The sequence below is a fragment of the Ascidia mentula genome, chromosome 4 (genome assembly GCF_947561715.1).
Source record: "Ascidia mentula chromosome 4, kaAscMent1.1, whole genome shotgun sequence".
In the NCBI taxonomy this organism is placed as follows: domain Eukaryota; kingdom Metazoa; phylum Chordata; class Ascidiacea; order Phlebobranchia; family Ascidiidae; genus Ascidia; species Ascidia mentula.
In genome coordinates, this window is record NC_138569.1 from 16,015,816 (window position 1) to 16,042,781 (window position 26,966).

The following is a 26,966-nucleotide window of genomic DNA, read 5'->3' on the forward strand; positions in this document are numbered from 1 at the left end:
GGCTAGAACGTCAGCAGGCATGTCTATGTTTGGTTATTCCCACTTTGACGTACATCCGGTGCTAGCTATGCGTGGGTGTTAGTGCAAGCAATTATTGTCTGCAGACAGGTGTGTTATACTTCATACAGTTAAAGCAACCCACAAAGCGACATAGGAATGCTGTACAGTCCTCATAATAGAGAAATTTCGTTTAGTGTATGTAGTAAGATTTCGGTTTAGTGCGTTGTACAGTGCAACAGTTAAATCAGTTTAACTTGAGTAAAATGATCACGAAAGCAGTAATAGTGAGTTTGTTCCTACTTACTGCATCCCGTTACTCCCAGCAGAGTAAGTAATAGCTATATTGGGTTTCAAAAGCGATTGCTTTCAGGGTGTAAATGAAATTTTGTGAAGTTCAAGATACAAATTTTTGAATTCAGAATCGAGTTTTACAATGGAGACATCTTGTTAACAAATGTATTTTGCTTAAATTTGACTTTAGTAATTGCTGGTACACTGTTTTGGACAGACTTACAAAAAAACGTTGCAGCACCTGATTAAGCGAGATGAGTCAGTCTGTCCATACAGTGCACCAGCAATTTCCAAAGTTACCGACCGGAGGCTGACACAGCTTAAAGAAGAAATTTGTCTCCAAAAAGAAAAACTTGGTTTTTGTGCAAAGAACATATTTTTGAGCCAAATACGTCAAAGCAAACTGTGATCCTAGCAAATAAACCCAATATACACGCAGTAATGTCGCAAGCGTAGATATTTCAAATAAAACTTTTGTGCGGTTACTTATTCAGCTCGTTTTTTTCAGAGAGTAATTGCAGTGATGCTCAACAACTTGATTTGAAATATTTTGACAGCAACAGTTCAGCAGAAGCAAATAAAACATGTTTGGAAATGAATGGAACAATTGTCACCCGCTGCCATTCAAATGGCAATTACAGTTATTTTAAACACGGTAAACAGTTCCCACCTTTTAACTAACTTAAAAATCGCCTACAGATATGTTATGTAACACAATGCCTATTGTTTTTATTTCGTTTCTTTATGTTCAAAAGTTTCTTACAAGCAAACACGACTTGTAGGTTACAGACTGGTGATATAAGTCTAACATTATAAATAATATATTTTCATGTGAAGGTCGGAAAATCAAACTCTGCCAAAATGCAACGTTTCCAAATTTTAAGGAAGTTGGTAATGAATGCCTAAATTCACATTTTGTCTGCATACTGGGTAAGAAAACTATAGATTTCCTGATCTATTACCTTTTTATTGATAAAAATGGCGTAAAACTATATAATGTGTGGGTTTTATTCTGGCTTAGTTAACCATACCAAAAAGTTTATCACAGATATCAAACAATGCTGTGGAAGCACCGCAAGAAACGAAATTTGTGAAAACAGTTCAGGAAAAGTTAGTTGCACATCCAAGAATCAAACTAAAGGTAGGTTTCAAAAATACATAGTCTTAATCAGTTGTATGTGGCCATCACACGAAAATTAAAACAAATTTAACCACTTTTAGAAAAAGACAAAATAGAAGCTAATGGGGACTGTCTAAACAACACACAATTTTCAGCCAACTCAAATGTTTTATGCAAAGGTTGGTAGCATAGAAAAGATTAATACATAAAATAAATTACACTCATTTGTTAAATATGTCGAATAGTCAACAAATGTCTTTCAACTCCATGTCACCCCAAAGCAAGTTGTAATTACACAAAAGGCAGTTTCCATTGTGTGTGCAATAGTGGATACACCGGAGACGGGTTTAAATGTCTTCCAACAGCGGCGGCCATTGGACAGGTACCTCATATAACATGTCATGCATGGATTGCATTTACACATGCAGTTGATTTTACTTAGTTGGTAAAAAATGCGAAAACCGCGGAGGAGGTGGAAACTGCGGTCGGAGAATTAACTCTCATAGCGGAGAATGACAACTTAACCAACGGCGAAGTCACACAGGTCGTGGATTTCGTCACCAACATAAGCAACCGCGCCAGAAACAAGGATATCAAGGTAAACTTCTAGTTAGCTACAATATTTCGAATTATGTCGATAATTATATTTGCATACAGATAACAACAGGTACCATGCAAGCGGTGGTAAACATTACGAAGGGTTTAACGAAAAAGAACGTCCCTGGAAGTAATCAAGGGAGAGTCGACGCAAAGAAGAAACAGGAGTTGGTAAAAGCAATAACTGCAATGGCACTCGAAGTAAAGCTGGAAGCCAACAAGACGACTTACGAGATCTCCACGGGATCTATTCAGATGAAGGTGTCATGTGTTTATAAGCAAGCAATATTATTGTAGGCCAAAAAAAAACAACATCTGGATATGAATGTTACGGTTTCATAAAACCATAAGACGTAGCGAAAGCCATGTACTGTATGTATTCGAAGGCAGAATATATATTCGGAAAAATATTTTATTATATATATACATATATATTTCGCAGGTGAAAGAGTATTCACTGGAAACCGAATTTACACAGCTTGATTATTCTCCAAATACGAATTCGAAAGGCGTTGAAGGCAAAATAACAATCCCACGGGCTGCAATGCAGAAAGCGTGGGGACCTGACCAAACAGATCGCACAAAACGCGAAACAATAGCGCGGAGGTCTGCCTTCATATATTACCAGGATGACTCCTTGTTTTACTCGGAAATTACATCACAACACGGAGTATCAGTGACCCCTGTAATACAGCTGTCATGTTGTGTGTTAGAGGCCATGTGCTTTGTTAAACTTGTGACCTATTTTGTAGATTCTGTCGGCTGATATCGGAGCAAATGTGAGCGACCTAAGTAGCCCTGTAAAGATTCAATATGGGGGCGACGTGGCAAAATACGGAAAACAACCACCGCCGAACGAAAGTTTGTTGGTAAGTCACAACTAAACTATTTAAGGGCCATTAAATTTTACGTATAGATAATACAGAGTATAAAAAGTTGGTGGTTCTAATTTTTGTGTTGCAGGCGTTGCAAACCACTCTGAGGTGTATGTACTGGGATTTTGATATCAGCGAGTGGTCTCCGAAAGGATGTTGCCTAAACAATGCGAACCCACCTGAATGCCATTGCAACCACTTAACTAACTTTGCCATTTTAGTGGTAAGCCGTTATTGCATCACTAATAAGTCTTTCATGAAGCAAAAGGACAAAGTCATGGGCTATAAAAATTATATTGATGCAAAACTTTTAACAATAAATTTCAACAAACTACTATAAATTCCACCATGAAAACGAGCCGTTACTGCGGACTACACATCTCAACGTCAGTGCTAAGTTGTCCGTTGTTAACAGCATAGATTGACTTTTAGATTTGGGAGTATTACCTGTAAGTAGTGGTTCGCGAAATTCTTTCAGGGGAAGCCCAAAGCATTTTACCCAACGAATAGATCGGTTACGAAATCCACAATTTGTATGAACTAACTTTTTAGAATGTTAAAGTTGCATCCTTGGCGTTGGTAAAGTTGCTCTCTAAAAAAAACCATGCAAAAAACTATATTCTGTAATAAATTTTAGAGACCTCTTTAAATAATTGTTAACAAAAACGAGATTCGCTAACTGAGAAGGGTTTGGGAGCACTGGCGTAACACAACAATGTATATCACAGGATACCAAAAACGTACCGAATGACGTTGCTCTTTCCGTGGTGAGCACGGTCGGATGTGTATTGTCAATTCTTGGCCTTTCGATCACAATTCTTACACACGCGACAAACCGGTAAGTTTAGCTACAGTTTTCAAATTAAGTAGAAAACTAACTATAAGTATTCTGAGTATAAAGAGACTGGTCCATATTGTTATTAACACTGTCATGTTCAAAAGAAGACTTCTTTTATACTTTACACTCAGAATTATGAGAAAACAAGTATATTTTTTAGGGATGTTCGCAAACGTCGTCCGGCCAAGATTCTGATGCAAGTCTGTCTGAATCTGTTTGTCGTTTACCTTGTCTTCGTGATAGGAGTGGGCAGAACTGGAAACCCTGGAGCGTGCATGTTCGTGGCGGTCCTGCTCCATTACTTTATGCTTACAACTTGGTGCTGGATGGCAGTGTACAGCTACGACATGTATATGTCTGTTGTAAAGGTAAAAGCCCTGCAACAACAAAAAGACACAATTGCAATATTGTGAATATTTCAGGTATTTCGCAGTAGCAGAGCAGCTTACTTACAAAAAGTTGCTGCCTTTGCCTACTTGGTTCCTATGGGAGTGGTGGCTTTAAACGTCGGAATTGCAGTTGGCTATTATGACAAACAACAAACGAATGAAAACTTTTGCGAAAATGGTAGGGCCCAACAAAGTTCACATAAAACATAAATAAGATGGTATTTGACAGCAACTTTTTTAACAGTTGACAACCCTTTGCCCGTGTCCACATATCGTGCTGACAACATGTGCTGGCTTAAGGAATATTCACTGTATTTTGGTTTTCTGCTGCCTGTGGGTGTGCTGCTACTCTACAACTGTGTGGTGTTCTCTTGCGTCTTCCGGGAGATATCATGCAAAAACATGGAGGTGTGTTACTGAAGCGCAGTTATCGCTTTCACAAATCATTCGTTGTAACAATACGACTACTGTTATCTTTTTATCTATATACTATTGATATGTTTTTCTTATTAAACCAAATGGAATGAAAATCGACATAAGAAACCTGTAAGTTTTTTGTGTAGATTAACTCTTCGGCACTGAAACGTACGAATAAGCAAACTCTTCTGATTGCCTCGTCTCTGACAGCAATCATGGGGATAACTTGGGTGTTCGGATTTCTATTGCTGCTCTCCACCGACCCCACATACGTTCTCATCATGAGCTATGTCTTTGCTGTACTCAATACTTTGCAGGTATTTAATGAACACGACTCTCACGAACTGACCAATGATGAAGACTTTTTCCAACCTACTATAGTTGGAATTGCTGTGTTTTATAGCGTTTAGTAATTGTTTTAATCACGTGACACCTTCATTCTTTTATTTGTGCAACATTAGGTCGGTTTTATAATTTACTCTATCCCTAGGGCTTTGGTATTTTCTTGCTCACGTCAATAAAATCCAAGGAGCTTCGGAAAGTTTGGTGGAAACCACTGAGAAGTGCTGTAGGCAACACTGCGTCGTGGGTGCGTTATTCGAAAGGCGGTGATGACTACGAAGTGACGACTTCTTTGACCGACAAACAACAAGCGAAAAAAATGACATCGAGCCTCACTGTTGAAACACAAGTGCAAGAAACTTGAACTAAAATGTTTGGGAACATATAGCTTACAGTTGTATTTCAACATGGACAAAAAGTTAAATTTTACTTTCCGCAATGGATGAACAACTACCTGCGTACTACGCATATTTGTATCGCCTTAATTTGTACATTATGTGATAGTGTCTATGATTGTTAAATTTGAGTGTATTATGTGGTTACAATGCATTTCCTCTCTGGGACATACAAGTCAGTATTAGTGGTATACTAAGCTATGGAGTGGTCCATTGGGGTCGTTTAAAATCTAGAAATCAAATAAACACGTGGTATGGCACGTAAGTTATAACATTTGTAATAAAGTTTGCTTTTTGACGTATGTGTAGCATTGAAATTTTTGTGGCTATGTCGTTGTTGACTTGAAATTTACAGTTATTTTTGTTGAACTAATGATATCGGTTTTGTTTTTAGAATATGCTCACTTTTGTACCGCAAACTCTTTGCAGTAAAGCATGTATAGTCTATATTGTACTCTTTTTCATTTGGCAAAAGTTCACTTTATACAGTAGGCTAATATAACCCAAGGCGTTGGCATTAGCACCATACTAACCACGCAAATTCAAGGTTCCGACTTCGCGCCAACAATAGGCCTGACGTCACAATACTGCAGGTAAAGATTGGCTGAAAATGGTTTAGATAGGTTCTTCAATAAAACCTGTGTGGCGCTGCAGAAAAACGTCTGGAATTAACAGGAACCAGCGCGTCTGGGAGGTTAGCCTACATGGCTTTGGTGTGCGCCTCGTTAGGAGGGAAAATCGTGCCATACCGGAATGAAACAAAATACACTAAATCAAATGATGAATGTATTCTCCGTATTCTGCAAAAGGTATCAATTTTCCCGATTTGTTATCCCTTATTCGTTGTGGGATGCACTCTGACAAATAAATCGTTGTTGCCCATAAGACTGTTGGGAGATTCCGATACGTATTTCAGGATAGGGCTGGCATATTAACATGGACTGCAAAAATAGCTAAAAGCATTGCAATTATGAACCAGCTTAGGCACAACTTAGACCAAGGCACATTACGAACACATGCACTAGTGCACTCTCATTTGAGATGGTCTTCTAGCATGGTTTTGCTAGTCCATCACTGCTGCAGTGTCTATGAAGAATCGAGCACTGCGCTTTACAACCAATAGCCCTTTTCGCACCCATACCTGGCAACCACATGTCAAAACCAAAATTTTTCCAATCCATTTAATGCAGTGTTTCCCAACCGGTGGTACGGCGACATTCCAGGTGGTACGCGAGCACATTTCCGTAATTTGAGGATCTAACCCAGGGGTTCTTAACCTGGGGTCCGAGAAGATGCATTAAGGGGTCCATGAAACAAAATACAATTATTCCGAAAATCCACGTATTTTCCTCTGTACATAAGGTTTCGCTGTCCACGAATTTTAATTTTTCGACATTTGCAATGTGTTTCTTGCAAATGGGTCCATGGCTTTTCAAAGAATGTTTTAGGGGTTCGTGATCCAAAAAAGGTTAAGAAACAGTGATCTAACCTATCTCCTAGGTTACTTTGTAACACTCAACTAGTGGTGCACGTAGAAATTGTTTTTTCTGCAACAGTTTGCACACAAATACAAAAACCGTCGTTTTTTGCCACTAGCTTTTAAGAATTACTGGTAGCTAACGTTAATGCTCACATAACAAGTAGTCAAACTAAACACCAATACCTTCTTCCACGTGCATTTTTGGAATTGGACAAAAAAAAACCTAAATTACAGGCGTACAAATAAGCAACAACATTCCAAAAAAAAACATTAAAACGTTCAGTGGCTACAGTCGGATTCAACAAAGCATTTCATTCATTCTTTCTCAGTTGATATGCTTTAGGCAACAACACGTGGGAGAGGTAAACATCCCCAGCACTATTTTTGGTTCAATTATGGGCGACACTCAATCAATCATTGAAAACTTGACGACAGCACATGCCGGAAGTCCAACGTGTTCATAACGATACAGTAGTTGGTTTTTTTTTGCTGCGCACATCGTTGATTTTGAATTTACAATGATTAATAAATTGTTTTTATTACTCGACTTATTTGTAATAAAAAAATCATTTTTTGCAACGCTTATACATTGGCTACGACCGGCTTTATAATCAATTATGGTTCTACAGGTCCCTCGTCGCTGCCCACACTTGAATTATATTTTCAATTTGTTTTGATTTTGTTAGCTACCGATGACGAAACATAAAATGAATTGCATTGTGGCCAAATTCAACCTTGCCTATAGGGCGACCTTGCCTTAACAAACCAAAGCTGTGTCATACAAGAAAATTGCTTGTGGAAAATGTTAATTTTTTTTTAATTCTTCTCATCTTGTGGACATAAAAAAACAAGCATGAAGTACTTTGTAAAGACCATGTACTTATTTCTAATTATAGTTTTGCTAACCACACAAAAACTACAAAAAAAACAGGGAAATAGAATTAAAACTTTGACCTAATTAAAAGCCAAATTTCGGCACCACAAAAGGACTATTTTAAGACACAGCGTAAAAACTTTAATCAAGCACCAGAAACTTTGTCAAATTAATTAAACCGCAACTCACGAAACATTACTGAAACCGATTTTCAATCACAATTGACAGCTTGGATTAATCAGATTTACCTTTCTGCCTTGGCATTTTTCTTTTTGTCAGCGTTCCAGCAGACCTTGCAAACGCATTATAATATGCATACAAGCCTAAGAGGCAAAATGCCCACACAATAACAATGTACTCAGCATGATTCTGAAAAGGAGTTCCACAAATCGAATACCACTTCTTCCCAATAAGCTCGGGCATTGCTGTGGTATTAGGAGTACCCTTTATTCCACCCAATTCAGTGCAACGAAAATCAAAGTAGCCTTCATCATAGTTGCTTGGATCCAGATATTTCTGCTTGGTGTAAATCACTCCTGAGGTTGCATATTGATCAACTTTAATGTTGCCAGGACCAATTGGCTCATGCATTCCATACGATTTTACATTTTCTGGCTTGGCTACCACAACCAATACCACATAGAATAAAAAGTGGATGGTCATCATCATAGCACTTTCATTACTGAACCATTTTTTCCAAGACATTGGTGATCGCAAATTTGTTCTTGCCTGAAATAAATATGTACATTATCTTGAGTAAAACAAAATTGTACAACAAGGGTTTACTTTTCCCACCTCGCCTGATGGTGCACGGTCATACCAGATCACAATGCCAGCATAAAGAGCAAACACAATGAAAATAATTATTTCAGAATGAAGACCAAACCCATCCTTAAGGCCATGATAAATGGGCAGCATTTGGAAGATAACAGCAAGGGCCATAGACAAAGACCCAGTAATTATAACACACAATATTTCCTTGAAGAAACTTCCAGAACTTTTCTGTTTGTCTGCACTTCCAGTCAGCAAATATCGTGACCCACAGAGAAGTGCAGCAAATGTACTGCAAACAGAAATATTATCATTGTTATATTCATGGTATTGTTCGATATTCAGTATTTAAATTTTTCAAGGTCCTATATTTAGGCTTGTTGATCATGGGTATTACCTGTGGAACCCCATGTGGAAGAAATAGCTTGTCCAAGGCACCCAATAATGCCTATCTTCCAAATTGGGATCAGTATCATGCCAAGTCCACCAAATTAACTAAAAGTAGTTTGGGGCTTTTATACACACATAAAGTTGTACTATGCCATGGTACCTTTACCTTAATTCCCATAATGTCATATGGAAAGTCAGTAATTACATCAAAAAGACCAACAGCAAATGGTTCTGCAAACCATGGAAGCCTTAGTTTTTCCGCTGCTAGGAAGGCATAGGGAATCTAAAAAAGCATTCTGTTCAATGAATTTGCCGGATATATTTTCAAAATTTCTTACTGTGGCTGGATAAAACAGAACAATATATAGTGGAAATCTTTGTCCGACAAAAATGATAGGTGTTTGACTGTGCCAAAAGTTGTTTACGTCAGGAAGATGATAAACAACAACCTCTGTTACAATTCCATGCAAGAGCGCTGCAAACCACATGAACGTGTACCTGTGGAAAAATTAAGTTGAATGTGATACTGGGACCACAGTAGCTTAAATAACAATACAGCCTATGACAGTAAGGGGGTGTATTGGCACAGCTACTAAAAAGGATAGTAATAAGTTTCATGTTACTCATAGAAAAACAACTACAAAAACAATTACCTTCCACTCCAACCACCATGCTTTACAGCAAACTTTAGTGACATAACTGCCATGCTAAGGTACAAAATATTAGCAAGCAAGAAGGAAGGTTGGTTTTCCCACATTTCCCCAATGGTTGGGTTGTTTATGCGAACAAACCATTCTCGCCATTCACTCAAGTTGTGTTCTTTCAGCCAAGAGGCAGCCATTTCAGTTACAACAAAAAACTAAAATATGTCAGAAATTTACATTCCACCTAAAAGCAGTGTGTATCAGCAAATCGTCAAACAAAAGACAATGCAATTTGGTAACAACATATTCATGCTACAATTCTAATTCTCAATGACTAAATTAGATCAATCAATGCAAATCTGTATAACATTAATAGTCTATTACATCAAACATTAATAAAGTTTTGTATAACAGTAAACAAGTCGATTTTTACAAGCAACAGAGCATATAATGCTATAACAGACATCTGAAGCACTTTTGTCTCAGTGGCAAACAAGAAATCATTCACCAGGAAGCAGTGTTTGCTTTAGCTGAATGTACAAACACAAGTCAACAGCTAACTATCAATACAGCCTCTTTATACTAAAGCATTTTTAAACAGTTATAACTTACATACTTTTACATTAAAACACTACACACAATAACAAACAGAGGAAATATGTCAACACAATCTTGTACAACAATGTATAACAATATAATTGCACTGGATATATGCGCAAAATCAGAAAAGCACTGAATACAATTTAAAATGCAACTGCTATGTCGCAAAGTTTTTGGCAAGGCGAGAAGATCGATAATCAGAGCGAAGTTGGGCAAAAGTATGCAGGACAGCACGATCCAAGTTTGCAAACTGATCACCAGAACAAACCTAGAGAAAGTGTTTAAACATCAAATTGCTATCAATACAAACTCTACAATCAAAACCAAAAGGTAATAAATGTTCTGCTGAACAAATACCTGTCTAAGATTTTCTGGTGCGACAACAAGTAAATTGCATAGAGAATGCAAACTGTCGAACAAAGATGACACGAAAGAAACATTCAAAAGGTGGGCCGTTTTTCTGTATGACAAAAGATTAAATACACTATAATATGACTTTACACCCAAAAACACATACCCATACTCGTTGACATCACAAATAGCCATCATGCCGCCCATTGAACTAAAGGAGTATTGTTGCAACTGTTCATATATTAATCTGTGATGAGAAGAAGATGCATCAAGGCATTATTCATGTGGCATCTGCTTTAGATACATTGTACCTGTGAAATCTAGTTCCGAACTCTTTAAGTACTGCATCTACATTGTTTCCATCCAGTGCCCTTCTAATCACTTCCATCACTTTTTTCACATACTTGCAAACCTGCAAAATTTAAGCTTAATAAGGTGCAAAAAGTGGGATTAGAAAAGTCTAATATGCTAATCATGGCAAAGCAGATGTTTCAAACATTACTGTGTTCATCATCATTACTGCAACTTAGTCTTTTCTAAGCAATTTTGCAATGAAACCTTTATATCTTGACACAGACAAGCTAGTGTCATACTGTAAGCTATAAACACTTACACTCTGACAAGCATTGGTGCACTGCTGCTGTGGTGGTTGATCCGTTGTAAAGTCAGACTTTCTCTGTTCATTTTTTAGTATGTGTCGCATCCAACCAATCACTGCTGACAAACAACGATCGATTCCTGTGTCTAACTGGACCTCCATTCTTTCACGAACCTTTTTCTTTCGTTGCACACAATCACTGTAACATGAGAAAGGTGTGAAGGATTTGATTACTCATATTGATTAGTGTTGTCACACACCTGTACTTTGGCGATGCACTGACCAACGGCAGCAGCGTGTCACTAAACTGCTTCTCAAACAAATGGAAGATGGTGTTGGTTTGTTGAACAACATCCAAGAAATATATATTTGGTTCACTCTACACAGAAGAAAAAACATTTTTAATTTAGTTTATTAAGTTTTGGGATTAGTCCTGCTGTACAAATAACACTACTTCATCCAATCAAACAACACTAACATACATACATATCTGCACTCATTTTATTTTATGACTATTTAAGAAAAGTTTGGTTTCTTCTTGAAAAAGTGTACAAATGTTAACTTATGTACCTTTGGGTCAGAGGATGGAATTGCCAACAGACCCAAATCAATTGCATATTCAATATGTTGTTTACACAGATATTCAAGAAGCAAAGAGTATATGCGAGCTGCATTGGCAGGAAGTTGTGAAGCAGAAGAAAGTGTTTTGCATCTTCCAAAACCCATTTTTGTTTCCTTAAATGTAAGAGTTTTTTTAATTGTCATAATTCATGTATTATTGTTATATTTTACCTGGAGTAGATTGATGGCAAGTTCTTGTGAAAGATATGTTTCACTATTGTTGCTGTCACTAGATGGTGAACTAAGTCCAAATCGAATATTTGTTTTATCTGATATGACAGCTTTTAGATCCTGTATACCTGTAAACATTTGTCATTACTTTTTTCAGACTATGAATGCAATTGTAATTCTGAGAATAAAAAGGCCCACATTTCAGTTTACAATCAGATGTTATAAATAAATATATATACACTAGATATATATTAAATTTAATATGATTATGGACCAGCATTTTTTTCAGAATTATTTGAGTGATATTTAAATAGTGTTTGTCAATGCAATTATCTGGTAAAAATAATACGCATATTCACTAACCAGTATGTAGTTGCTTTTTAGTGTGATTTTTAGAATCATAAAACCTCTGAGATATGAGCATTGCTTTCTCTTTCAAAAATGCCTCTTCCACATCGATGTAAGATTGCAAGAATGGCTACAAATAACTTTTTAATTAGATATGTTTCAAACCACAAGGCATTGGTTTTGCAAACCTTAAATATATTCTTTGTCAGTTTGTTGAGGAAATTCGAATCTGAACCAAGTTTGTATTGGGAGAGTTTTGTGGAGAGCTCAACGGTTTTCCCATACAACATATAGAGATGTTGCAAATATCTGTACAAACAAAAAAAAGGTCGATGACGTTTTACAGGCTTTTTTTGTTTCTGCACTTTTCTGGGTCTGTGTTGCGATGTTCCTTCAGTTTTGTGTTAACATGGTCGCTGAGTTTAGTCTGAAATATTTTTGACACCATTTTCCCCATAACCTGCTCCGGAGACGAAAACACTTCCATGATAACCTGTTATAAAAAATATATTCAAAAATGGTGACACCTCTGTAAAAGTTCTTCCTGTCAATAACTTGATGTTTATAAACCTCATATCAAAATGCAGTTATTCAGACACAAGTTTTTTTAACATTGTGAAATTAATTGTGGAGTTGTCCATCAATTTAATGCAAAGTAGTGGTGGTAGAAAAACACAGGTGGATTTTATGAAACCTCTAATAATGTTACTTGTTATTAACCAACATATACACACCTTGTGGACTTTGGCACATAAGTTAGTGATTTCATTGAAAAGATCATTGCGATTATAAAAAGAATTCAGAAGAGACTCTTCAATGAATGCATCAATGCAGTATTGGTAACCTGTAAAAGGTGATCAAAAACAAGTAAGCTTTAAGAAACATTCCCATGAGTTGACATATCTCAACAAACCTTTAAAGTGGGATAAGGTGTCAGCAAAGTCTTTCATTTTCTGGATGTCATTATTTTTGTGTGCCTCTTTAAACTCATTCAATAGCTCCTGTTCTATTGCATAATACTTGGAAACTATTCTGCCCTTTACCTACGTAAAAAAATTAGACATTGTCTCTTCATGTTTTTTAAAAATTACTGGAACTAGTGTCAGTGTCAATCAAAATTTTAAAAAAATCATACAAGGCAACAAAATTCTGACATGACATTTGTATATTTTAATGATACTTGATATATTTTTGTTAGGCAAAAAATAGTTGTCAATTACATTTTAAATCAGACAACAGGTTCCCAAAAATCACAAACTCTGCATGAAATGATACAATGATATACAGTTTTTTAAATGATTAAAACACCTAATTATAGTTATCAGATCACCAATACTGATCTACCTCTGCAAATGTGGTATATGGAAGCTCCTGTGCAATAAGATGAAGCTTATGAACAATATCAGCAGCATCGCGCACTCTGTATGGGTTTTTTAGTACTTCTGATGTATATTCTCCAGTTAGAAATTCATCAAAATACCTAAACAGTAGAACACAAGCATTAAACTCTGTTTTACATGATTTGTTATTGTTCTCTTTGTAACATTTTGGATCAAATTAACAATGAACAGCACATGCAAACAAGGGAAATTGTCATAAAATCTACATCCTGTACTTCTTAATAGTGACCACATCTATCTGTCAGTCAGAATAAAGTAATAAGTAATAATGCGATTTTCTAATTATGCCATTTTTTCAATTGAAACATCATACCAATGTGCCGTTACACTTTTTGTGGTATTGTACTTGAATGCAACCACAGACAAACAAAGTTTTTTTAAAATTATTTACTTCATGAGCTTCAGTGCTTTTTTTGTGTTATTGTACTTGAATGCAACCACACACAACAAAGTTTTTTAATAACTATTTACTTCATGAGCTTCAGTGCCTCAGCAGCATGTGCCCTTGGTGTGTTTACTCCCTCCAGCTGATCACCAAGGTGAACAACTTTAGTTGCAACATAGTTGATGCGATCCTCCAGAGACTGAAAACACATAGTAGATTAAATATCAAATTGGAATTTAATGCCGGACAAAAACTAACCTGAAAATGGGTAAATGCAACTTGGTTGCTCTTTTGCAAATCAGCCACTTTTTCAGAATGACCTCTTGCCTCTCGTTGCAGAGAATTTTCAAGCTGTTCCACTCTCCTTTGTAACCTTCCATCCAGTTGTGTTAGCTCGGCTATATGAGCTACAAACTCATCATAAAGTTGCTGCAAAAATCACATTGTTATGTAAAGTATAAACTTTGTAGCATCTTTTAACCTACTTGTGGATTAAAGCCCTGAGCACCTCCTTTAGTTCCTCCACCATGAGTTCTCCATGCTAATCGCTCCACATACTCATCTGGGTCAAATGGATCTTTAAACAGTTCGGCTGATGCCATGTTAACAGCAGGCACTAATTTCCCTGCTGTAAATACAAAGTGGAAAGTTACATAGTTAATTTATAAACATATTATGCCATGTATTGTCAAAATAGGGCAAACTATTGCTTATACCATAAATTATGTATAATGTCAGACAATAAATTTTGTCCTTGTTTAGTATAGCCCAATAAAAATAACGTTTTATCTCAGTTTTATAAAAATCAAAACTAGGAACGTCGTGGTACATATAATTTATCATTGACCCCAATCTGATCGCCGGTGAGGCCTAATATGAAGAGATTTTGCAGCGCTGCGTCCGGTACTTTATGATAAAAGAATCAGAATATTGTAAACGATCTAAATAATGTCGGAACCGTAATTAGTGCGTCTACAGTAGAGTAACCAGTTAAAAAAAATAAAATATGATTTGAATATTGAACTGAAATTAGAATACGTCTTGCAGTAGGAACTAACTAAAACCTTTGAATAGATTCTTGCACTTGGTGTGATAGCGACAACTTTCAAAACCGCTCTAGCATGTTTTCTTCTTTTTTTAAACACAAATGCGGAAAAATGCTCAGTTATATGTCTTGCTTCCCTTGTCGTCATCTGCAACTGCTATTGTATTATTATAACGCAATTAGGACTTGTCTGTTTAATTAAATTTTAGGCTTCCACATAGCCCCCTTCCAAAACAAAAAGTCAGAAACATAGAAATTAAAAACATAATTTCGGGAATGTTATAAAGGGGAGTTTCCCTTTGCATATGTTTTTTAATTCAAAGATTTCTACTTTACTTTAGGGACGATATACGTAATTTTCATTAAAGTAACCGTTCACAAACTTACATTGTTGGTAAAACAGGCTAAAAACACTCCCACTTTGCTCAAAAAAACACTAAAGGCAGAAAAACTTTGCACTGCTTCCCTTAAACTTAGAAATCTGCATATTGATAGCGTTAGTAGAATCTTTGCGTTTTTGTTCATGTCTCAATTAGGCTACCTTTTGTTAAAGAGGCTGGATATGTATATTATTTTTGAAATAAGTAACTTACAAGCTTGTTAACTGCACTTTTTAAATACCTTAGCTTTGGTAAAAATGTCAGGCTTCAGTAGCACTGGTGCAGTTGATGGTTACAGCTACTACATTTCACCAGATAGTGATGAAGATTGCATCCCTGTAAATAGGTATTTGCTTTTTTCAGTTGCAAATGTTTTTTATTCTGTTATTTGCTCTATAGTTTTGTAGGCTTCTGATAAGCCAGTTAAAAAAGGTGTTTGGAATGAGGTATCGCAAAATTGTATTCATCAATGAATTTGTTTTATTTTAGTTCAGATGAAGAAACCAACCTTGATGAAATTGACATTTTTCTTCATGGAAGCTCGAAACAAAAAAAAAGAGCTTTACAGAAAATATCTGGTAAGGTTAAAATTATAAACCGTTTTCTTGTAAAACCCTAATTGCATTTCTGTTTAGGTGAAGAAATATCATCCTCTGAAGATGAATTTGAAAAAGCAATGAATAATGAATTAAATCAAAATGTTTCTAAACTGGAACATTCATGGATGCCTCAAAGTATAAAATCAGTGTACAGTCAAACAACAGCTGGCTGGCATGTTATATTTTGAACAGGTAGTGACTCACAAAACACTTCAGCGACAAACAAAACTGGGACTGGAACTAATGCAGCTGATGATTGCTACGATCAAATTTACTTCGACTCTGATGAAGAAACAATCGGCCCAGGTGAGATTGTATTTATTCGCTGTGTTTTTTTACCCATGTACCAAAAAATTCAGACAAAAAGCCGAAAAAACATAAAATAATATCAAACGATGATCTATTGTATGATCCATTTGCGGATGATGAAGACCAAAAATGGGCAGACAAACAGAAACTTCGGTAAGGTTTTGATGCATTCAAAGTGTAGTAATAAAAATTTTGTTGGGAATTTTATTTGCAGTGGTTCCAGTCATAAAACAGGACAAAAGAAAAAAGAGAAAGCGACTGGCACAGATGCAGTTTTGAGTTGTCCAGCTTGCATGATCACTCTTTGCATGAATTGCCAAAGGTAAGAAAGCATTCAGAGTTGTTTATTTGGCTGTGTGAAACAAATCGATTTTTGGAAAGTCTGTACGTAAGACAAATTTAAAGTTGCTGAACTAACTGGATGATTTTCAACTGCTGTACTTGAAAGTTACATTATGTCTGTTAGCAACAGTAGCAAAACAAATGGTAAATTCAACATTTGTGGTGGTTGTTTAAAAAGAAAACTACTTTAGGCTTTTCAATTGAAACAGTTAACATTTCATTTTTTTAATAGCATTGATTTAATATTAGGATAAAAAGAACATACTTTATCGCAGGCATGAAAGGTATCACAATCAATTCAGAGCAATGTTTGTTCTCAATTGTCAAGTTGACAGTTCTGAAGTTGTAAATTATCCAGAACCAATAAAAAGGACATTTAAGAGACATAAACGCCGTTGGAAGGACACAAAAAAAACTGAACCCACCAGTGACCAAGCACAAACAAGTGCCAGTACTTCAGAGACACCTGATGATAAATTTCATCCTGTTAAGTGTCAATCGTGCAACACTGAGGTGGCAGTTTATGACCATGATGAAGTTTACCATTTTTACAATGTGTTGGTTGGACATGCATAGTTATTAAAGTGCTTTTTCTATATACTGTCTTGCTTAAAATTCCAGCAAATGGACAATGTAGCTTTTAATGTTGTTCAGGTGTAGGTGCACTCAAATGTTCAGAGTTCATGCACCAAAATTTTTATAATGATTTATTTTATAAAACAGATTAACAACAGAAAAGAAATCACTGTTGCTAGATGTAGCATGCTGAAGCATGAAACTCAATTTTTTTCCTAAATCTCATATTAACAAACAAACCCTAATTGGTTGAAACAGTGGCCTTGTCTGTAAATCACTCTGACATTATTTGCTCTTTTGCTTATACATTACTTTTGTTACATAGATTGGTTTTTAAGCGGTTGCTGGGTAATAGTGCGTCACACCGTCTGTGACACAATATGGGTTAAGTCTTTGCCTGGCAAGAGCATAACACCATGGTACGTTGATGAGACCTTAAGGAGCTATATGGGTATTAAATTGGAGAAATCCTGTTTTCAAGGCTCTCAGCTGTAATGCATCTAGCGACTGTTCCGCTTGTTTCCCAATGACTGTTGATGGGTCTTGTGACTTACATAGGGACCTAAATTCTTCAAAGTTGAAAAAAAAAATTTTGCTCCTGGATGAGACTGTACAGAGCAAGGACTTGTTGGGCCTCCTGGAAGATCATATGACCGACAGGGGGATAAACAGCCCTGGGGGGAGGGCTTTGACACTTTTTTAGCAACTAAATTCGATGCCATTGCATAGAGAAGAGTTGGAACTTACAAAAAACGCAAATGAGTGGGTAGTTGAACGATTCATTTTTCTGCAAAATACAGTTCCATTTTTTGTTGCTTTTTTACCAAAATACTGAGTAACCAGGGGGGTGGCTAAACCATTTTTTCAGAGACTAATTTTGATCAAAATTTGTAGTTATGCGATGGATCTTTCATAAAATCACGAATGATTGGACACTTAAACGATTCATTTTTCCACAAATACAGCCTGATTTGTTTGCTCCATTTTCAACATAATTTTCAGCAGCACCCACCATCAAGTAACTACCCAATTGAAATAGCCCAAAACCCCACTAAAACTGCCCCAAACACCCTAAAATTCGCCATGAAAACAGCACGCACATGTGTGCTCATTTAACCATAAATTTAAATTAAATGCATCACTGCTTTGCTTGGTGATGCAATAATTTCCATTGTGACACAGGTCTACACAGTGGGCATTTCCCAGCACCAAACTTATTTTTATAGAAATACCAATATGCGTCCTTCAGGCAAAACAGTCACTGTATGTGCAGCTCCCAACATATTGGCTCTGTTGCTTAATTCATGTGATGTTTCGAAAAAAAAAACATGTTTTCAGGTAAATTCTCATAAAATTGTGTTGTAAGATATTCACTGGAATTTTGCCAGTGGATGGTTAACATCTAAACATGAATAACTAACCAACTTCATATTAGATCACTCCTTTTTCTGATATTAATAATCTGTTTACCTGCAACCAACTTGGGAAAATACATCTACTGTTTAATGGTATTTGAAAACACTCTGAATATTGTTGCAAATGTACTCCACTGCCGTTTCAACCGGAACTAAATTGTTGCTAGAGTTCGAACCTTGAAATGTTATTTCTACTTTTGGATCATCATCCATGACATGTTTTCCAACCACAATGACAACTGGGTATCCAATGAGATTTGCATGAGCCAATTTCCAACCTATAGTCCTATTCCCATCATCATACACAACAATATCATTGTTGAACATCGGTTTCAGGTTCAAGTCATCATACAATGTTTCTGCAATTTGCATTCCAGCATTGATCTCTTTGCTCCCATCTTTTGGCAAAGTAATGCACACTTTGTAAGGGGCAAGCAGAAATGGCCATCTCATACCTTCTTCTACAGACATTACTTCAAGGCATGCTGCAATGATTCTTGTTACACCCAATCCATAGCAACCCATTTCAAACAGTGAAAATTTATTGTCATTTGCAGCAAGTCTTACATTCAGCTGTTTGGAATATCTAGTGCCCAAAAGAAAAGTGTGACCCACTTCAATGGCTTGTGCAAAGGTGAAACTTTTATCTTCTATGTCTTTCTCTCCAATATACTCCTCACTGAATGCCTCTCCAGTGTCCTGCTTGATACACACAGTATCCTGGCCTATGTCACTGAGTATGTGGTACTCGTGAGATGAGTCACCCCCTATTACTCCAGTGGATGCTTGTACTTTCAACACATCAATTCCAAGATGGTTAAATAGTTCATCATACATATCTGTCACCTGATTGTATGTTTTCCTGGAAGATTCCACATCCGCATCAAAGGTGTACAAATCATTCATTAAAAACTCCCTGCATCGCAATAATCCATGTTGTGGCCTTGGTTCATCACGAAACTTATGAGTAGTTTGATAAAGTCTCATAGGACAGTGGTTGCTAGACAGCTGTTTGTTATAGTTCAACATTACTTTGCATATTGATTCCTCATGGGTTGGACATAGGCAGTATTCTGTACCACTTAACTTGGTTTTAACTAACTCCTTCCCAAATGATTCCCATCGCCCAGTTTGTTGCCAAATTTGTTTCTCACCCAAATGTGATAACATGAGCTTTTGAGCACCAATGTCTCTCATTTTTTCATCAATAACTTTGGTCAGTTTTTCAACAGACCTAAGCATCATAGGCATTAAGTGAAACACACCCCCACTGGATGGGACTATCAGGCCACTTTGCAAAAGAAGGTTGCAACTTTTGCTTTCAGAAATCCTGTTGTTGGCAACAAACTTGTCAAGAGCATGCTTTCCAATTCCAAATGGGTTTTGGTTGGAGAAAAATGCCCTTTTCATGCTTGCAGCTTACTGAAGTGAAGATACTACAATTAAAAGTACCCGACCTTCTTAAATCTGCAAATAACAACAGGAAACAAACTTCTTTAAATTCAAACAAAATTACAGAATATCACAACCAAAGGTAGTGTAAGTTACAAAAGTGAAAACCTTTACTCATGCAAACATTGCTCTCCCATGCTATGGCAGGATCGGACATATGTTTCCTTTTATAGAATATGACATGACAAGTAAATAACATACATGATATACCGCAACTTGCCCTATAATGCTTATTTCACTGATAAATGGCCGTCATAATTTTTTGTTGTAACATCTTATGTTTATTCAAAAGTATGTTTTGACAATGATTTACTTCATAAATACATGCGTGCACACCACACGTTTGAGCACCTGGTTCTCCGTCTACTATTTTGGCCAAATTTCATGTCATTTTACCTTTTTCAACAACACTTACAACGCCACACAGTAACTACTGCACTAGCTGCAACTTCGCATAGGTATCATCTGTCGTCAGGTTTATTCAACCTTTGCTTAAGGCTGCCTTGCACTGGTTACGTTCTCCATAGCAGCATGTCAGGTGGGGAATTCCCATACGGGACTTATATTACGGCGTGTAGATGTTTAAGTTAAATTTTTAGGTCTAAATTTGATTTTTAAAGCGACGCTAGTCTATCGCAGCGTATTTTGTAGTAGTTTTGCGATCGATTTTTTTCGCATTAGTAGTTTTCTGGACACGCAGCATTTATTTAAAGCGAACGTTGCGTTCTAGGTAGTAGTGTATGCTAAATCGATGCGAAGTCAAGGCTCAGGTGTTAACAAAGCAACCACATGTTATTTTTGGTTATGCATTTGAATTCAAATACTATACACTTATGGCCGAAATGTGTTCGTTCCGCGTGAAGAGTTCGTTCGAAATGTGTTCGTTCAAGGGCATGTGGGAATATGGTTGATAATCGGCAAATATAAAAGGTTCGCGTTTTATTTGTAGCCAAAATGTAATTTTATTCGATAGTGCAAGTGTGTAAGGTTATTCGATTAACAGGATTTCAGCGGTAAACGTTTGTGCGGCCGACACGGCCGACATGTGTTCGTTTCGCGTGAAGTGCTTTGGCGTTCAAGGGCGAAAATATATGTATATGGGCATGGTTAATATCCGGTTAATTTTACCATGCGTCCCCACAAAATTCAAGTAAAGCTCGGTATCATTTGAAAGGAGGGCATAAAAAGATTGCATGATGGTGCAAAGTATTTGCTGGGTCACCTAGTATGTTTAAAATTATGAGAAGGTATTAATATCATATTCATACTCGAATATTAATATGATTTTTTTTTATAATATTTGTATCGTTGGAAACTTTAGCCTGCTAACTATTATGTGTACCAAAAAGCAAGTTGCTAAGACGTCAGTTGGTTGAGTCACCTTTGCCAAACTGACGTTTTTATTATCAACTACCTTCCCCCTGGTGGCTGATATTCGGCAAATTTAAGAAGGTTCGCATTTCATTTCAAGCCAAGGACAAAAAGGAAGTCAAGAAAACTTTTAGTACTTTTTTCTATCCATGGAGCACATGCAGTTGTTGCATGTTTCTGAACTATCAGAAGTGTTCTCTGGCCAACAAGTCTTAGTTGTTGGTTGGTTTGAGAACTATATGCCACTGAAAGCTTGCACAGCAGAACTTGTTTCAGCTGAAAAGAATTCATCAAATTCTATAAATATTGACCTTTCTGCATGTTTGGATTTAAAATTTGTTAACCATTGCCTGTGTCGAATAAATGGAAGGTTCTTCAATGAAAATGGACATCAGTGTTTGAAAGTGATGTCCATACACTTTGTTCCAACCTGGCAATATGATACCTTTACAAAGATAATTGAAACACAAAGAAAATTTCTCCCTAAACAGAAGTGAAAACTTTCGATGGCAGTACATAGGAAAACATCAAGCCTAACAAAAGAGTATGTGAAAATTGACATATATCGTATTGTTTGGATTTCTTATCAGTTTAAAGCTATATATAATTTCGGCAAAAAAAGTCTGTATGGGAATGTATTATCTTTTTTGCCTTTTGTCATGTTTCAGTGCACAAAATACCTTTGTATGATATGCATCAGGTCATGTGTGGCACAAATATTTACATGAACGCTTTTACTGGACAGCAAAATAAAGAAAATAAATATTCTGTGACATGGCAAACAAAATCTTTCCATGCGCGTGCAACCTATTGTTTGAATGATTGCTTGACAAACACCGCCATGTTTGCCTGGTGAATTAAAGCATGAATGCAGTTTGATCACAAACAACCTAGCATTACAAGTGCCACAAGATGCCTTTGGTGCATATGTTGTTTCTTACCATGTATGTTGCAAATTCATCATACCCTGCTTGTGACAGGTCAGACTTTGCCAAGCATGAAATAAGAAGCAAACTTATTGTTTTTAAGATTTAAACATTATCTGATTTAAACTTATCGATACTTTTTTTAGTGAGATCTACTGTCATGGCCCACTCCTGGATGCAGCTCAAAGGGCATATATTTATAATGACTCAAAATCATTTGTGGACATGAAGTTAAATAATGAACCAGGTAAAGTAGTTTAATCAGGCAGTCTTTATTTTTGACATATGATATTGATAGATGTAACCTTGGCGGCTTTCAATAATATGAGTGCAAGTGCTGGTGGGAATCCCTCAGACAAAGAAGTGACATCATTTGTGTCAGAATACTTTTCTCCGCCAGGTTCAGAGCTTGTAGAATGGACCCCAGATGACTGGGTGAAAGAGTAAGCTTGAATGCATGTGGCAAACGGTTACTGTAACATCCACCGTTCCGATTTTATGGCACTTAATGCTAATTTATTACATGAAATACTAGCCACAAGGCTTGGGTGGTTCTTATAAATTGGTGTATATTTGAATTACACTGTTTCATGTCAATACTATTTTTTGCAACCAGCCCTCAATTTCTTCAGTCAATTGCTGACCATGACTTGCGAACTTGGGCGAACGAACTTCACAAATTGTGGAAGGTGCTTGGCAGAAAGATGATTGATGATGTGTCAGCCAACCCATCCCGGTACAGCCTAATTGCGGTCAATCACCCTGTTGTTGTACCCGGAGGAAGGTTTAGAGAACTTTACTACTGGTATATACATATATATCAAACCCTAATAAAAAATAATTTTAAAAATCTTAAAGCCCAAATAACTGCTGTAAAATTCATCAAAATACATGTGATTGGATTTGCATTGCCAATGATTGTTGATACAATCGAATCATTTGCTACTAAATATCAGATTTAAGTTATTTTCCTAATTTAAAAAATATTTGGATAGAGTCTGTCCAAGTTACTGGAAATGAGATTTTTGGGCTTTGTTTATTATTTTGTTTGATATGTTTATTGCTGTGATCAATTATCACAAATCAAGTAACTTTGTAACTGATATTTTACTTAAACTTTGCACTTACAGGGATACGTATTGGGTGATTCGAGGGCTTTTTATTAGTGACATGCCCACGACTGTGAAAGGCATTTTAGAAAACTTGTTGGATTTGGTGAAAACATATGGATTTGTTCCCAATGGTGCTAGAATTTACTACAGCAGGAGGAGTCAACCACCTTTCTTGATTCCAATGGTTAAAGAATATTATGATGCAACAGGTGTGGATTTAAAGACTTCTTTTCAAATGTTGCTGCAATTGTTAAAGCAAAATTTTTACCATGTTTTTTTTTCACTTCAAAAACTTCCCTTTGGATAATTAACTTAAAAAAGTCAAGGAAAAAATAACATTTAAACAGGGCAGCTTCAGTATAATAAATAGTAGGAATAATGTACACCGTTTGGAAAAAGTCAGCTCACATTCATCATCTAATTTTCTCTGAAGGTGATATGCAGTTCATTCAAGACAACCTCGCTACATTGGAAAATGAATATGCATTTTGGATGACTGAACGCAATGTGACAGTAAAAGGACATACACTCAACCGTTATGCTTCCAATGTCAACCAACCAAGACCAGAATCCTATCGCGAGGACAAAGATGTTATAAAAGACCTTTCAACAGGTACAATCGTATTCAACACATTAAAATGTCTGTGTGAATTTTTGATTGTATCTTTGTTATTTTATAACTTTTATACACAGTGTTTGTGTGAAATATTGAATTTTTTTTGTACCAGGAAAACAACATGCCAAACTACTCTATTTAGCAAAGTTATCAACAGTAAAACTATATTTTTTTTAAAAATGTATGCAGCACCTAATTCCTTCAATGGATGACCTTTTTAGTGCAACAGGTGCCCTTTACTTCATATCTATATCGTTTAGAAGTTACACAATATTGTTACAACTAATATGCTGGAATGCAGTGAAAAACGGTATTTAACTAGCAATGTTAGTTAAACAATGATTTTGTTGTATTAGTTTTAGGTTTTTGTCATGGCTTGTTCAGCCTAAGTAAGTGGTTGAAAAATTGGGCAAAACTTATTTGAGCAATGACCATGTAAAATTATAATGTTTAGTGGATGGTGAGATTCTGATGACCCATATTACATCAGCTTGTGAATCAGGTTGGGATTTTTCAACCAGATGGGCAGGTATCAATTTTACATAAATCATAATTTTCATATTTTAACTAATCCTGTGCCTTTTCAACCAGATGGGCAGGTATCAATTTTACATAAATCATAATTTTCATATTTTAACTAATCCTGTGCCACTTTCAGGACCCATTTACACATCACATAAGAGTGTTATTGCACAACTAAGCACCAGGGACGTGGTGCCTGTGGATTTAAACAGCATGTTGGCATTGTGTGAAAGATCGCTAGCCAGTTTTCACCAGCTTCTTGGTAATGTTTTTTTTACTAGATTTACCATAGTGAAGTTGTAATTTATACTTCATCAATTCATCAACTACTCATCACCTATTGAAAAATAAACTGAACCGTATATGACGACGTATATTTAGGAAATGCCCAGGAAAGCAATCGTTACACCACAAGCTATGAGGCGAGAGTTTTGGCAATTGAGGATGTTTTGTGGAGTGAAATAGATGGTGTTTATTTCGATTACATCATGTCAACCAAGGAACACCACAAGTACGTTTATGCCCGAATCTCACTGATGTATTTTCTGCTGTATTAAAACTTCGAATGGTAATTGCAGAAAGTTTTACGCGTCCAACGTCAACCCGTTATGGACTAAATGCTTTCCGTCATCGGTTAATCGCCTACAAAGGGAAGAGAGAATGTACAGCTACCTGCAGGTTCCACATTGTCGCGTGTAATCCTTTATGTATACAATACTTGCCTTAACATCACCTTGTTTCCTTGCAGAACAGCAAAGTTTTAGAATACCCAGGTGGCATACCGACATCTTTGGATGAAAGCGGCGAGCAGTGGGACTTTCCAAATGCGTGGCCGCCACTTGTGGTAAGCTTGTACCACGAAAATGAAGTTGTTTTTCTGTTCGTCAATGTTTCGATAAATTATGTTTATGACGTTACCAATGTGGCTCGAAGTTCCAATAATGTGGAATTTTGAGATTGCTTGTAACGTTTGGTTTGGGAGAGAAGACAGTTTTTTTTGTTTCTTGCAGCACATGGTTATAGAGGGGCTTGCTACCAGCGATTCTGCCCTACTCCGACAAGAAGCCTTCGTACAAGCCAACAAGTGGATACAAGGAAATTACAAAGCCTACGTAAAAACTGGCGCCATGTTCGAAAAAGTGAGCACTAGTTTCGAACAGTAAATGTTCAATTAAACGCACTATATACAGGGTGACCATCGACATGGGCTAAAAAACTAGCACGCTGCTTTTTGATGCCTAAATATCGGATTTTTGTGTCAGAACTCCGTCTGAGTTTAAGGATATTACTAATGTTTCGTCCGGATGGTTGACCTTTTTTAAAGGTGGTCGATTTATAAACGTCCAACACCGCGCCATACAACAAAAAATCTGTATGAAGAAATAAGCTAGTTTTTTAAAACGGCACATTTGCATTTTTCAAGACACTGCATGTAAAAATAGCGCCCTGGCCTTGGAACCCTGGCTACGTACCACATGCACACATTTGTAACTTTATTATGCTTGTGTTACGCAGTACGACGTGACGCAATCGGACGGCGTACCTGGCAGTGGAGGAGAATACGACGTACAGGAGGGCTTTGGATGGACAAATGGCGTCGTTCTATCGTTTCTGCAAAGATACGGTTCTGAATTGCAAGGTGGACTTTATACAACTTGTTAAAAGCAGATACGTTAGCTTCTTTTACGTCGTAATTCATAAATGCACCATTTATCACAAGCAAGAACATAATTTCGTCAAACCATTGCTTCAAACGACGAAGTAAAAGAAAAGGTGGTGTAGGTTGATTCAAGGTGTTGACAGTTCTGTTTTTTCGTTTCCAGCCAATGGCGCAACAGCTGCACCATCAACTACTACTAATACTAATAAGGAGAGCGCATCAACGACCAGCGCGTCTGCGCCAATCGGCCTTGATTCTTTTCTGGTCGTCACACTCGCGTTTATCTTTCTAGCAACAATCTTTGCTTAGTCTTAGAGCGAATGGACCAAAAGCATTATAACATTATTGCACAGTTGAAATATCTATACCTTGTATATACGCTATATATGGTACATTGTTTGTTTAAATCTCGTTATATTCCTTAACGCAGTTACTTTTTTAATTTTGTTGCCCTGGAATTTCTAATCTTCAATGCGTGTTTTGTACATCTCAATGTGGACACTTTTTATAACCGCTTGCAATTGAGCTGCAAAATACATAAAGCTGGGTATACGGTTCTGTTTGTTTTAAGTGAGTACTTACGGTTAGCGAATTTACCAGTAAATACATAACCCAGCATGTGCGCAAAAGTATTAACGAAGAAGTCGCCGCTGCTCGACCCACAGGTTGAAACACACTGACCTACAAAAAGGTGTTTTAACTAAGTACTGCGATTACATACAATACAAAGGTGTGGCCCATTTG

General features: G+C 36.6%; 6 protein-coding genes across 7 annotated transcripts; 3 read left to right on the forward strand and 3 right to left on the reverse strand.

Moving 5' to 3' along the window:
- The first annotated feature begins 123 nt into the window (after positions 1–123).
- On the forward strand, positions 124–5,711 carry LOC145898607 (adhesion G protein-coupled receptor L4-like). The gene is made up of 17 exons (XM_082987126.1): positions 124–327; positions 800–946; positions 1,129–1,221; positions 1,340–1,432; positions 1,513–1,590; positions 1,657–1,793; positions 1,854–2,009; positions 2,069–2,269; positions 2,451–2,693; positions 2,761–2,877; positions 2,972–3,106; positions 3,612–3,721; positions 3,882–4,089; positions 4,144–4,288; positions 4,355–4,518; positions 4,674–4,844; positions 5,018–5,711. The coding sequence occupies exons 1-17, from the start codon at positions 264–266 to the stop codon at positions 5,231–5,233; spliced, it is 2,478 nt and encodes an 825-aa protein (XP_082843252.1). The 5' UTR covers positions 124–263; the 3' UTR covers positions 5,234–5,711.
- Positions 5,712–7,509: 1,798 nt separating this feature from the next.
- On the reverse strand, positions 7,510–9,620 carry LOC145897249 (uncharacterized). Its single transcript, XM_082985449.1, has 6 exons — positions 9,433–9,620; positions 9,118–9,277; positions 8,946–9,062; positions 8,787–8,884; positions 8,414–8,681; positions 7,510–8,347 (listed from the first exon to the last, which is right to left on the reverse strand). The coding sequence occupies exons 1-6, from the start codon at positions 9,618–9,620 to the stop codon at positions 7,853–7,855; spliced, it is 1,326 nt and encodes a 441-aa protein (XP_082841575.1). The 3' UTR covers positions 7,510–7,852.
- Positions 9,621–10,150: 530 nt separating this feature from the next.
- Positions 10,151–14,521, reverse strand: LOC145897248 (exocyst complex component 5-like). 2 transcript variants are annotated; one of them, XM_082985447.1, is made up of 17 exons: positions 14,383–14,521; positions 14,156–14,326; positions 13,984–14,096; positions 13,457–13,592; positions 13,026–13,155; positions 12,847–12,956; positions 12,478–12,605; positions 12,301–12,421; positions 12,128–12,242; positions 11,765–11,892; positions 11,543–11,707; positions 11,233–11,351; positions 10,988–11,171; positions 10,686–10,786; positions 10,541–10,621; positions 10,381–10,483; positions 10,151–10,291 (listed from the first exon to the last, which is right to left on the reverse strand). In XM_082985447.1, the coding sequence occupies exons 1-17, from the start codon at positions 14,497–14,499 to the stop codon at positions 10,181–10,183; spliced, it is 2,133 nt and encodes a 710-aa protein (XP_082841573.1). In that variant the 5' UTR covers positions 14,500–14,521; the 3' UTR covers positions 10,151–10,180. The 2 variants fall into 2 exon arrangements, with proteins under 2 accessions (XP_082841573.1, XP_082841574.1); XM_082985448.1 differs by lacking the exons at positions 13,984–14,096; positions 14,156–14,326; positions 14,383–14,521 and adding an exon at positions 13,904–13,913.
- A 1,038-nt stretch (positions 14,522–15,559) lies between these two features.
- Positions 15,560–17,474, forward strand: LOC145898668 (E2F-associated phosphoprotein-like). Its single transcript, XM_082987212.1, has 7 exons — positions 15,560–15,668; positions 15,812–15,900; positions 15,958–16,056; positions 16,114–16,227; positions 16,281–16,383; positions 16,445–16,552; positions 16,848–17,474. Exons 1-7 carry the CDS (start codon positions 15,580–15,582, stop codon positions 17,146–17,148), a joined length of 903 nt encoding a protein of 300 aa, XP_082843338.1. The 5' UTR covers positions 15,560–15,579; the 3' UTR covers positions 17,149–17,474.
- Positions 17,475–18,629: 1,155 nt separating this feature from the next.
- On the reverse strand, positions 18,630–20,026 carry LOC145898881 (putative proline--tRNA ligase, mitochondrial). The gene has a single exon (XM_082987524.1). The coding sequence runs from the start codon at positions 19,971–19,973 to the stop codon at positions 18,651–18,653; it is 1,323 nt and encodes a 440-aa protein (XP_082843650.1). The 5' UTR covers positions 19,974–20,026; the 3' UTR covers positions 18,630–18,650.
- Positions 20,027–21,744: 1,718 nt separating this feature from the next.
- LOC145897461 (trehalase-like) lies at positions 21,745–26,764 on the forward strand. The gene is made up of 14 exons (XM_082985768.1): positions 21,745–21,930; positions 22,459–22,559; positions 22,611–22,755; positions 22,929–23,117; positions 23,443–23,633; positions 23,858–24,037; positions 24,495–24,569; positions 24,699–24,824; positions 24,944–25,073; positions 25,141–25,240; positions 25,311–25,406; positions 25,573–25,701; positions 26,078–26,201; positions 26,386–26,764. Exons 1-14 carry the CDS (start codon positions 21,893–21,895, stop codon positions 26,529–26,531), a joined length of 1,770 nt encoding a protein of 589 aa, XP_082841894.1. The 5' UTR covers positions 21,745–21,892; the 3' UTR covers positions 26,532–26,764.
- The last annotated feature ends 202 nt before the right edge of the window (positions 26,765–26,966 follow it).